The sequence below is a fragment of the Desmodus rotundus genome, chromosome 7, assembly GCF_022682495.2.
Source record: "Desmodus rotundus isolate HL8 chromosome 7, HLdesRot8A.1, whole genome shotgun sequence".
Taxonomy (NCBI): Eukaryota; Metazoa; Chordata; class Mammalia; order Chiroptera; family Phyllostomidae; genus Desmodus; species Desmodus rotundus.
In genome coordinates, this window is record NC_071393.1 from 69,104,818 (window position 1) to 69,118,011 (window position 13,194).

At 37.8% G+C, this 13,194-nt stretch overlaps 1 protein-coding gene across 1 annotated transcript in view; it reads right to left on the minus strand.

Moving 5' to 3' along the window:
- Nucleotides 1-13,194, minus strand: part of AQR (aquarius intron-binding spliceosomal factor) — a 112,721-nt gene that overhangs the window by 99,266 nt on the left and 261 nt on the right. Inside the window, exons 2-3 of the mRNA XM_024567336.4 lie at nucleotides 9,258-9,314; nucleotides 6,267-6,307 (exon numbers count right to left, since the gene is read on the minus strand). Of these exons, the coding sequence (XP_024423104.1) occupies nucleotides 6,267-6,307; nucleotides 9,258-9,314 (98 nt within the window). The remainder of the gene's footprint in view (nucleotides 1-6,266; nucleotides 6,308-9,257; nucleotides 9,315-13,194) is intronic.

Consider the following 13,194-nt stretch of genomic DNA (forward strand, 5'->3'; position numbering starts at 1 on the left):
AACTCGGAAAAATGAGGAGAGGCTTAGGAACCTCCAGGACATCTTGAAACGTTCCAACATCTGAAGTATAGGGGTGCCAGAAGGAGAAGAGGAAGAACAAAAAATTGAAAACTGATTTGAACAAATAATGAAGGAGCACTTCCCTCATCTGGCAAAGGAAATAGACTTCCAGGAAGTCCAGGAAGCTCCGAGAGTCCCAAAGAAGCTGGACCCAAGGAGGAACACACCAAGGCACATCATCATTACATTACTCAGGATTAAGCAGAAGGAGAGAATCTCAGAAGCAGCAAGAGAAAAGGACACAGTTACCTACAAAGGAGTGCCCATAAGACTGTCAGCTGATTTCTCAAAAGAGACCTTACAGGCAAGAAGGGGCTGGCAAGAAGTATTCCAAGTCATGAAAGGCAAGGACCTACATCCAAGATTACTGTATCCAGCAAAGCTATCATTTAGAATGGAAGGGAAGATAAAGTGCTTCTCAGATAAGGTCAAGTTAAAGGAGTTCATCATCACCAAGCCCTTATTCTATGAACTGTTAAAAGGATTTGTCTAAGCAAAAGAAGATTAAAAAATATGAACAGTAAAAATGACAGCAAACTCACGGTTATTAACGACCACACCTAAAACAAAAACAAGAGCAAACTAGGCAAACAACTAGAACAGGAACAGAACCATAGAGATGGAGATCACATGGAGGGTTGTCAACAGGGGAGTGGGAGAGGGAGAGGGGGGAAAGGTACAGAGAATAAGTAGCATAGATGATAGGTGGAAAATAGACAGGGGGAGGGTAAGAATAGTGTAGGAAATGTAGAAGCCAAAGAACTTATAAGTATGACCCATGAACATGAACTGTAGGGGGGGAATGTGTGAGGGAGGGGGTGGGCAGGAGGGAGTGGAGTGTCGGGGGGAAGGGGACAACTATAATAGCATAATCGATAAATATATTAAAAAAAAAGAAAAAAGTGCCTAATGGCTGTTAAGTTGCCTGTTTTGATAGGCTAGAAACAAATTAATAAATCTAACATCTAGCCATTCCCCAATAATGAAGGTGCAATGAGCATGTAACATAGCCCCAGAGCTTCCACAAGGCACTGGTCTAAAAAATAATGACTTAAAAATTTAAATATCCACTACAGTTTGTAGATACAAACAGTTTGTATTTATACAGTTTGTGTTATAAAGGTGCATTTAACTTTTTGAACTTTGTGACTTGAGGGTAGAATGCAATCATTTCACTTGTATTCAAATATTTTAAAATGCTGTAAGATGAGAATGTGGCTGTTAAAGTATCCTGATAAATCTAAGTGAGACCAGCTAATGATGGGTACTTTCAGAAATTTAGAAACAATACGGCCAAGTCTACATAATTTAAAAATCACTGGCAGCTTTTCACTATACAAAAGTTACCTTTGAGGAACAAAAGTTCAAGTAAAACAAAAACCACAAGCAATTACTATCCACTGGATTGAAAGCCTGTTCTGAAGAGGCAAAGAACTATCGTATTTTTTGGACTATAAGACGCACCTAGGTTTTACAGGAGGAAAACAGGAAAATAAACCCCACTCCACTGCCGAGCCCCCCACCCACCCCCAGCGAGCCAGGTGAGCTACATTTGGACTATAAGACACACCCCCATTTTCTCCCCAAATTTGGGGGAGGGGAAGTGCATCTTATAGTCCGAAAAAATTACAGTAGTTCTGAAAGTTCAAGACAATTTTCAGATTGGTATATCCATAATGTATAAGAAAAAAAGGATCCTAGAATTTATCTACCTGCTCATCTTTAGTTAAGTTTCCTCAGGCAATTACATCCATAGTCACCCTCAGACCAACAAGTCATGTAATTATTATACATGGGGTCTGTCCAGAAAAAGTGCAGCCATTGTTAATATAATGAGAATGGTTTGCTTGACATCGATGTAACCTGGCAGCCAAGGAGAGTGGACTGGAATGCGCCTGTGTGAACAATGAAAACTTCACTGCGCTAGTCAGTGGGGGTGGTAGACACCAATCAGTGAGCATGTGAACTGTGTGGCCATTGCATTCAAAATGACTGGGCGAGTGGAGCAACGAATCTACATCAAATTTTGCATTAAGCTTGAACATTCCTGTGCAGAAACTATTTGAATGGTTCAGAAGGCTTTCAGGGATGATGCAATGAGTGAATGGCAGCTTCATCATAACACGCCTGCTCATGCATCACGTCTTATGCAGTTTTTTGGCAAAACATCAAATCACCCAAGTGACTCAGACCCCCTACAGCCCAGATTTGGTGCCCTGTGACTCCTGGCTTTTCCCAAAACCAAAATCCCCTTTGAAAGGGAAGAGATTTCAGACCACTGATAAGATTCAGGAAAATAGAATAGGGCAGCTGATGGCAATTGGGAAGAACTGTGTGAGGTCCCAAGGTGCCTACTTTGAAGGGGACTGAGATGGCATTGTCCTATGTACAATTTTCTTCTATCTTGTATCTTTTTCAACCAACATCTCCATTTTTCATATTACATGGCTGGATACCTTCTGGACAGACCTTGCATATCTGCTCAAATGTCATAGCTTCAGAAGATTTTTGCCTGATCATTCAACCCAAATGGCAGCCTTTGTCACTAAATTCTAACCACACTTTATTTTAATTCAAAGCATTTACTACCTGTTGATATTACATATTTGTGTATTTCTTTATGTCTAGATGACGATTATAAGATAAGCTCCTTAAATTGAGACTTTGCCATATTCATTGTTGTATCCTTAGCATTGAAAAGGAGACTGGAGTACTGGAAGCCCTAGCCACAGTGAACAGACAAGGAAAAGAAATAAAAAGCATCTAAATCGGAAGGGAAGAAGGAAAATTGTCACTGTTTGCATATGACATGATAGTGTACATAGAAAATCCAACAGACTCCACCAAAAAACTACTCGACCTAATAAGCGAATCTGGCAAAGTAGCAGGATATAAAGTCAATATTCACAAATCAAAGGCATTTTTGTATGCCAACAATGAAATATCAGAAACAGAAATCAGGAAAAAAGTTCCATTTGCTATAGCAACAATAAAGATAAAGTACCTAGGAATAAACCTAACCAAGGAGGTAAAAGACCTGTACTCAGAAAACTACACAACACTGAAGAAATTAAGGAAGACACAAACAAATGGAAGCATGTACCATGCTCACGGATTGGAAGAATTAACATCATCAAAAGTCCATACTACCCAAAGCAATTTAGAGTCAACACAATTCCTATTAAAATACCAATACCATAGTACACAGACATAGAACAAACATTTCAAAAATCTATATAGAACCATAAATGACACTGAATAGCCACAGGAATTTTGAGAAGGAACAACAAAGTAGAAGGTCTCACAATACCTGACATAAAACTGTATTACAAGCCATGATAATCAAAACAGTCTGGTATTGGCATCAGAACAGACACATAGATCAATGGAACAGAAGAGAGAGCCAGAAATAAACCCTAGTCTCTATGGTCAATTAATATTTGACAAAGGGGGCAGAAGCATGAAATGGAGTAAAAATAGCCTCTTCCACAAATGGTGTTGGGATATCAGGACAGCTACATGCAAAAAAATGAAACTTGACCAACTTACACCATACACAAAAGTAAACTCAAGATGGATAAAAGACTTAAACATAAGTCACAATGCCATAAAAGTCCTAGAGGAGAACAATCTCAGATATTCCACACAGCAGTATTTTCACCGATTTGTTCCCTAGAGCAAGGGACATAACAGGAAAGAATAAATAAATGGAACTTCATCAAAATAAAAAGTTTCTGCACAGCTAAAGAAAACATCAGCAAAATGAAAAGGAAATCAACTGTATGGGACAATATATTTGCCAATGATACTTGGGACAAGGGTTTGATCTCCAAAATATATAAAGAACTCACATGACTCCACTCCAGGAAGACAAACAATCCAATTAAAAAATGGGCAAAGGACCTGAACAGACACTTCTCCAAGGAAGACGTACAGAGGGCCCAGAGACATATGAAAGGATGCTCAGCATCACTAGACATCAGAGAGATGCAAATTAAAACCACAATGAGATACCACTTCACACCAGTCAGAATGGCCCTCATAAGGAAATCAACAAAACAACCAGTGCTGGCATGTGTACCCGTAGTAAACTGTTGGTGGGAATGCAGACTAGTGCAGCCTCTGTGGAAAACAGTATGGAATTTCCTCAGAAAACTAAAAATGGAACTGCTTTTTGACCTGGCAATTCCACTGCTAGAAATATACCCTAAGAATCCTGAAACACCTATCCAAAAGAACCTATGCACCCCAATGTTCATAGCAGCACAATTTACAACAGCCAAGTGTTGGAAGCAACCTAAGTGCCCATCAGTAAATGAGTGGATCAAAAAACAATGGTACATTTACACAATGGAATTCCATGCAGCAGAGAGAAAGAAGGAGCTCCTATCCTTCGAGACACCATGGATGGACCTGGAGAACATTATGCTAAGTGAAATAAGCCAGGTGGTAAAAGACAAATACCACATGATCTCACCTATAAGTGGAACCTAAACAACAAGACAAACCAGCAAGCAAAATATAACCAGAGACGCTGAAACAAAGAACAAACTGACAGTAACCAGAAGAGTGTGGGGAGTGGATAAGGGGGTGGGTGGGTGGGGAGGGGAAGGGTCATCAAGCAACATGTATAAAGGACACATGGACAAAGCCAAAGAATTGAGGGTGGGATGGGTACAACGGGGGGGTGGGGGGTGAGTGGTAGGGGGAAAATGGAGACAACTGTACTTGAACAACAATTTTAAAAAATGCAGTTTTACTGGAAAAAAAAATAAAGTTAACGTGTATTTACCCCCAGCAAGCAAAAAAAAAAAAAAAAAGAAGTAAAGGAGGTTGGTACAAAGCAGGCTCAACCCAGTCATCTCTTCTGTGCTCTACACTTAGATACCCATTATACATCTCAATCTGCATGGCTTGTTAATAGCAAAAATTCAACATTTCCAAAAGTGAACTACAACCAATGATCTACATTGGTTGTAATGATCTACAACCAATCCCATCCCAACAATAATAACAGAAGTTGGTAATGGCACCAATAATCACCTAGCAACCTAAGCCTAAAACTCTGGAGTCATCACTGATCCCTCCATTTTCCTCACCCACCACATCCAACCACCAACCAAACCATCTCTTCACTTCTCTTTCAAACTGGCAACTCTTCTCCATCCCAACTTTCTACACTCATCCAAGCCATCATTATCTTGAACCTAACTACTATAATACTCACCTAATTAACTTCCTGCCTCTTGCCCCCTCCAAATTATCTTCTAAATATATTACCATTGTGCTTACACCTCTTCACTGGCTTCCCCTAATTCTTCAAGTTAAAAAAAAAGAAAGAATTATGTAACATGGTCTCTGACCCTGCCTACTTCTCCCACAGGCTTGCCAAACAATGGTTACAATGAAACGACTAGCCTCTTATTCTGACATTGCCATGGTTTTGCCTTTACAATATTTAGCAAAATTTACCTCATAAGACTCAAACACATAATAAATATCAAATCTTAGATTTTATAAGTTCTATGACATTCACAATATAAGTCATCCTATTTCATTTTTAGTCAGTTATCCTTTTAAAATAATTACTGGGTATACATGTCTATAGGTGCAGATACAGAAATATACCCAAGACACATTGGGGGTTTTTTCGGTCTGTTTGTATTTGGCAATGATGCCAAATGGTATACAGACTATGAACTCTTTCTTGTTTAACAAAATCTGGAGCGGCAGTGGACTGGAATACACACACACATACCACACACAAATAAACAAACTGAAGGCTAAGGATGGGAAAGAAGTTTTATTGAAACTTACCTCATTCTCTATATTGCACAAAGTAATTTTTATTTTTCATTATATATTTTATACATTATGTATAAATGTACTTATTAATTTTTTATTTAGTTATTATGTATGTTTTACCTTTTAAATTTTTTTAAAAGATTAATCAAATGGTTTAAAAATTAACTGCATTGAAATTTTAAAATTTCCATATTTACTCTCTGTCACATTCCTTCAAAAATAAAATAAACCATTATGGCTCTTCAGCAGCTAGCTTAAATTTTTTCTAGTCACCATTTTCCTGATGACCAAACCAGAAAAAAAAAAATTCTAAGTTATGATCACATTTAGTTAAGAAGTTGTGATAAGATCCAAGTTAGTACAATCTAATCCCTATATATAAAAATTAAGCTCATTCCTACCTTGATTTGACAATTTCTTTCTCATATATATCTTCAATGACCTGATATTAAAAATACAAAAATGTTAACAATCTCAAACAACTCTTTTCAGACCCTAAATAGTTTTCAGTTACTGAGATTACACAAAATAATTTGGTTTAAGAAAGCTATTAAATATTACTACCACTGAAATAGTACTTGAGATTTTCTATAATCCCATTACATTCCCATTATTATATGAAATAAAGAAAACAAAATAGCAGGAAAACATAAATAAGAAAATATATCTACATAAGAGTCCTAAAACAATCATTAAAATGATGTGTTCAAACCTAAGTGTCCTTTGATGGATGACCGGATTTTTAAAAATGTGGTACAAACATAAAATGAAATACTATTTAGTGATAAGATGAAATACTTCCATTTGTGACAATATGGATTAATTTAAGAGTATCATGCTAAGCTAAATAAGTCAGATAGAAAAGGACAAGAACCATATGATTTCATTTACCTGTGGGATATCAAACAGAAACCAACCAACAAACAAAAAAATCCATAGATACAGACAACAGTATGATGGTTACCAGAGGGGAAGGGGAGCAGGGGGAGGATACAGAGGGTAAAAGGGGTTGAGTACATGGTGAAGGAAGGAGACTAGACTTTGGGTGTGGAACACAGAGCAATATACAGATCATGTATTGTAGAACTGTACATTTGAAACTTATATAATTTTATTAATGAATGTGACCCCAATGAACTTAATTTAAAAATGAAGTGTTTGCATTATTTCTAGGGAAAATAAAAGTTCGTAAGATCAGGTTATTTAAAAAAACTTAAACTTAATTTTAAATATTATCACACTTCATCTAAGAGTCATAATAATGTGCTTTCAAAAGCCAGAAAGGAAGTAAATTAAAAGTATAAAGATATAATAGAAGCAAATGCTAATTTGTTACACAGTTTTCCAAATATATATGAGAGAGCCTCAGAATTTCCATTTACTTAGGTTAGTGTGGGCAGGATGGTATAATTAATGAGTTGGCAAAAAAGTTCGTTTAGATTTTTCTGTAAAACAAGACACATTTTTCATTTTCACCAGTCACTTTATTGATTTGTTTATTTTGAGTATGTTGACTATTTCCCATGCGGTATAATGCTGACTGTTCTCAATTAGTATCTCCATTTGATCGCTATCAACTTCAACTGCTCTACCTGACTGTGGAGCATTGTCCAGGGAGACTCTCCAGTGTGAAACTTCACAAACCACTTTTGACACGTTTGATCAGTCACAGCACCTTCTCCATACACTGCACAAATCTTTTTTTGTTTGTTTCAGTTATGTTTTTACCTTTCTTGAAATAATAAATCATAATATGCTGGAAATGTCACTTATTTTCTTCCATCTTCAATATTGAAATGGCTACACAAAAATTCACTGATTTTTTTATGTTGTTTTTTTTTTTAACTGCATGCTGATATGACAGCTGTCACAATACAATCTTACAAAATTGTTTCAAATGAAGTTAAAGGTAACTAAGCCCTACTAGACCCATCTTAAGGAAAAAAAAAACCCAAATGAACTTTTTGGCCTAACCAATACTTAAGAATTTAGGCTTTGGCGTTGGAAGCCTGGTTCCCAATCTAGAAAAAGGATTTAATAAAACAAAGTACCCCGTGGGATTTATATAAATAAGACAACAGATGTAAAAATTTAGTATAAGTCCTGGCATGTGGTGAGCCTTTAGTAGGTATCAGCAGAAGTAATAGTACTAGTGATAATAGAAAAAAACCAAAATGCTACTATAAAATTATGAAGTGTTTTAACATAGTAAGATACAATTTTATTTCATGGTAACTATAATGTCTTTTAACTACTCAAAGTATATTTGTTAAATAAATGTGAGTAGTAGAGGACAACCATTAGGCAAACAAGTCTTGTTCAATTTATGAAATATTTGTATAGGTTCATCTAGAATTATTGTGTTAACTAAAACAATCTGGACACAAATTTAATTTCTAAAAACCTTAATATAATTAGGTTCAATTCAATCTAGCAGTGTCATCAAGATATTTTTTGTTATTAATGACAAATGTTCCTAGGAACCCCCAAACCCAAGACATACAAGCATAACAGGTATACAAACAACATATAATGAGAGAAACAACCCTGCTAATAATTAAGATTATGTATGCCATGTTTATTAATATCCTCCTGGTGAATAAAATGGAATTGCTAGCAAAACAAAATATATTTATAAATAAAACATTTAAGCTCAAGGTAAGAAATTTTGGGGTAAGTCAATCTGACTAAGGGTTCCCTAAACACCACCATTCACTTTATAATGGCAAAGCTTAAAGCAGGTGTTGATTGCTTGTGAAATGGCGTGCAGTATGTTCAGCTCCACTTCATTTACAGACCTCTCTTTAGGAGCTTATTTCAATGAGAATTAATTCTACATGTAAGAATTCCTTCCTTTCATTCATTCGAAATTGCATCAACTGCACCATAAATCCATTCCTCTATTGACTACTGCTGACCCTTAGTCATATAATCCCCTCCATTAAACAACTCCTACTTCTTCAGTCATTACTGAAGATTTCTATCGCAGTTCATCAACCTAAATATTAAAAAGAAAACAACAGATTCCGTTCTAAAGAAACTGTCAAAAATTGTACAAAAATTTCTCTATATTTACCAAGATTTTCATTACATTGTCTTTTATAATAATAATAAATTAAAAATAATCTTACACAGGAAAATCCACACACATTTAAAAAGCTTAAAGGAAATTCAACAGTATGATAGTAGAGGTTATCCCTGAGTATTTTTCTTTATGTCTACCTTCCATTTTTTCCAAATTTTCTAACATGAATATTTATTAGTTTGATAATTAGAAAACTGTAGTTTTAACTTTTTAAAAAATTCTGAAAGTTTTGGTTGAATTAGCTCTTAAAAAGAGATACAAAGAGCATACCTATTTAAAAAGAATGTTGCGAAGCAAAATTACTTACCTTTATATCAAAAGGTGATTTTTTCTTGATATGGGGAGCCCAGTATTTACATGCTAACTGCAAAAGTAAAGTATGTAAACAGTAAGTAACAGAGTCGTGCCACGGTAGAGCTAAAGGACTGAGATTACTCAGTGACAAGCTGTTTCTTAACAGGGCACTACTGGCGCTGGGGGAGCAGAGCAATTCTGCCTTCGCAGAAAACCGTACGGGCGTGCACTTCAGTTGGCAGCCTTTGCCACAACCCACTAGCTGCCACTAATGCCCTGCTCTGCAACCTGCCATTGTGACTGTACAAAACCTAACGTACTTTCTAACCAACACAGCGAAACAACAGAGCAAAGTTTATGACCACAGCCAAATACCTTTAAGGAGAAAGACAAGGAAAGCCAGGTCGGGAAAGATAGGAGAGCTGCCCAAGATTATAATTAGTTAACAGTTGAACCAGTACTAAAAACCAGAATCAAAATCTTTGGGAATGTTAATTTGTAAAATAAATCTTTAAGTGAGCAGTACACACTCATACACACCTGAACAAAGCCTTAAAAAACTGTAGTCTCTCAGTGCATTATTACAGAGAATAAGAGTTGGTAGGTATAAAAAAGGTTAATTTGAAGTGTCTGTTATATTGGAGGCTCTCAAATAATAGCTGACGAATGGACGAATGAAGTAAAATCTGAAATGTTACCTCTTCTATGAGCCTTTCTACCCCACCTGACGGCGATCTATTGATTCTTCCTATTTAATCATTTGATTGCTAATCTGTCTTTCCTGCCCACTTAATGTCTCCTCTGCTACTGCAGCTGCGTACATACTGCAGTCGACACTTGTGAAGAGCCTCGCCAGCTGTGAGGACACTGGCCCTGAGGAAGTCTAAAGAACATTACAGTAACGGCCCACTCATATGACACTTGCCCAAATTATCAATCACCCTACAACCCAAAAGAAAATACTTCACCCCCAATTATTCTGTGGTATCCTCACTTCCTCATTCTGCTCCCTATGGACATCATACCATTAAGAGAACTGAATCGGATCTGTTTCCTTGGATTTAGGGACCTCCAAATAAATATGCAAATCCTATCTTCTGATCCACACTGCTTACTGTACATCTCTACTTCTTTAAAGATCTAGCAAACATTTATTAAGCATCTATCATGTCTCTTCTTTTCTGAGTTTCTCCTTTCTCTTGGGGTCCAGCCTGCAACTTTTCAGACCTCTCCCTCCAGGAACACACTGCCCTCCTCCACACTCTAGTCTCAGGTAAGGTAGAAACTCTTTCCATTCTCCACACGGTGCGGCACAGACAGCACGAATTGTTCAAAACAAATCTGACTGAAAGACAAAAAGGAAACCACAGTAGCATAAGAAATGAGGTCAAAGTTCAGACATCTAATCTTCTAAAAACTAAGATTTTACACCTACATTTCATTCATTCAGTAATACTTAAAAAGCACCTTCTCTGGTCAGGTGTGTCTGAGGGAGGGGGAGAGGAGAAGGAAGAGGTGGAGAAGGAAGAGGACCACCTGATGTCCTCTCTACCCAGAAAACCCATTTCCCTACCTTCCTATTTATGTTTCAAAGTCCATCTCAAATAGCACTTTCTCAATAAGAAAATTCTTTCTGGAAATTCTTTCCTTAGACAAATGTAATCATTTTAAACTTTGTTCTCAAAGCACTTCCCTCACATCACTATTCTGGCATGTATCACACTGAACTGCAAGGAGTTCTTTAAGTCTCTTAAAGTCTCCGTTCACAAACTGTACACTCCCTGAAGACAAGGACCACATCTGATTCACCTTTGCAGCCTAAGGAGCCCAAGACAGTTATCTGTCAAGTATTAAGCATTAATGTTTCTATCATGGCCAAAGATTGCTGAGAATGTTCATTCCTTCCACTACACCCAACGTCCCAGTACGTTTATTCATTAATTCACTCATTCTTTCAGCAAAATACTTATGCATCACACAATGTGTCCTAACACAATGCTGGGTGCTGGCACTACAAGGGGAATAAAAGACACCGTCTCTAGTCTCAGCTCTGACAACTGAAGCAAAATACAAGAAATATTTCATGTTTACAAACAACATTCTCAAGGACATCCCAGTCAGTCCTACAGTTTTCAATACCATCTTCGGTGGTTAACTTCCAAATTTATATTCAAACCCAGATCTTGCCAGCTTATTCAACAGCCTTCTCAACATTTTCAATTGAATGTCTACAGGCACCTTGTACTTAAGATGGACAAAATAGAAATTCTGACATTCCTTCTAAACCTTCCCTTTTTCCAGTCTTCCCTATCACAGTAAATGACCAAATTATTCACCCAATCGTTCAAACTATGTTCAGTGTGTCTCTCCCTCCATCCCTCCAGGCACTCATCATCAAAGCCTACAGCCTCTAGTTTCACAGTGTATCAGTCAGCTTCAGTCTTTACCATGCAGGCCATCAGCTCTTACCTGGACTAAATGGAACCCTCTACTACTTTTGTTCTCCTACCCTCAGTCAATTTCAGCACATTAGCCACAGTGATCTTTCTCATCTTCCTAAAATATTTTTCTACTAGATTGCAATTAAAAGCTACTGTATTTAGAATAAAATCCAAACTTCAAACCTCAGCCTCCAAAACTGTATGTGACTCTGGCCCCCACGCACTTGCTCTGTGCCTTCGTCTCACACCACTCTCCCTCTCTCTTCTTATCTTTGCTATCCTGGCTTTCTGGGCCTTCACATGGGAAGACCATTTGCACTTGCTATTCCCTGGATTTTTTTCTGCTCTTCCCCAAACTGGCTGCTTTATCACTCTCTAAAAGTATACTGTTTGTTTGTCTGGCTCATCCCTCTGAAATACAAGCTCCAAGAGAAAAGGAAACTAATAAATGACTTTCAGCACAAAAATGCAAAATGGAAGATCTAATCTAATCTAAATTGTCAGAAAGAGCCTCTCCAAAGTAATGAAGAAGAAAATAGTGAATCCAAGTAATGGAGGGGGTGGAGATGAGGATTTCAAGCAAAGGTAACAATGTTGAAAGGCCAGGAAGTTAAAGATAGCAAGGTACATTCAAATAAATGCTGTTCAGTGTGGCTAAGCACAGAGTTGGACAGGGAGAGGAAAGTGCATATAAACCCAGGCTGGATCACACAACACTCTGGAGGATTCGGATCATTACCCTAGCGGCACTGAATTGCATTTGTGCCAAATCACTCTGACAGCAATATGAAGAATGGGCTGGAGGACAGCAAGAGGAAAGAAGACAAGTTAGGATTGTAAGTACAGGCAGCAGTCAAGGGCAACCTGGCTTGGAGTAGAGAGGTGTGACGAAGCAGACAGATTTAAGAGATTGTTAAGAATGCAGTAGTTATGTGGGAGTTAAAGGAAAGGGAAGAGTCAAAATGATTCCAAGGCTTCTGCCCTGGCCAATCCTAAGGCAGGGACTAGGAAGCAGGTGGGTTAACGAACTTCTGCACTGCGCTACTTGCAATCTCACCCAATACCCAAAGCAACAAATAAGAATTAGGAATGTTGCCTAGGTCTACAAAATTGTGTTTCCCTTATTCAAAGCCAACCGCGCGGTTCACAATGCAATACAGTAAACAGGTTCTAAATAAAGGCTCTCGAACTACGGGATTGCTCTCTTCACAGATGCGCCAAGTTCTCATCACTCCACTCAGAAACCTACGTTACCTACGACTCAGAAAAAAAGCCTATTCCTTTCTCAACCATCAGTTTAGCATCACTTCTGCTACGAAACATTCTTGCCAGTCTAAGGTAGACTGGGGTGAAGCCCCCTCTCCCGCGGCAGACTCTAATACAGCAAGCTCGCAGACTAGCTTTCTCTTTAGGTCTGCCTTCCCCGGAACGTGAACTCCTCAGGTCAGGAAGGCCCCTCTCCCCAAGACAGCACCTGGCACCTCCTCAGCCCTCACACACACCAGACTC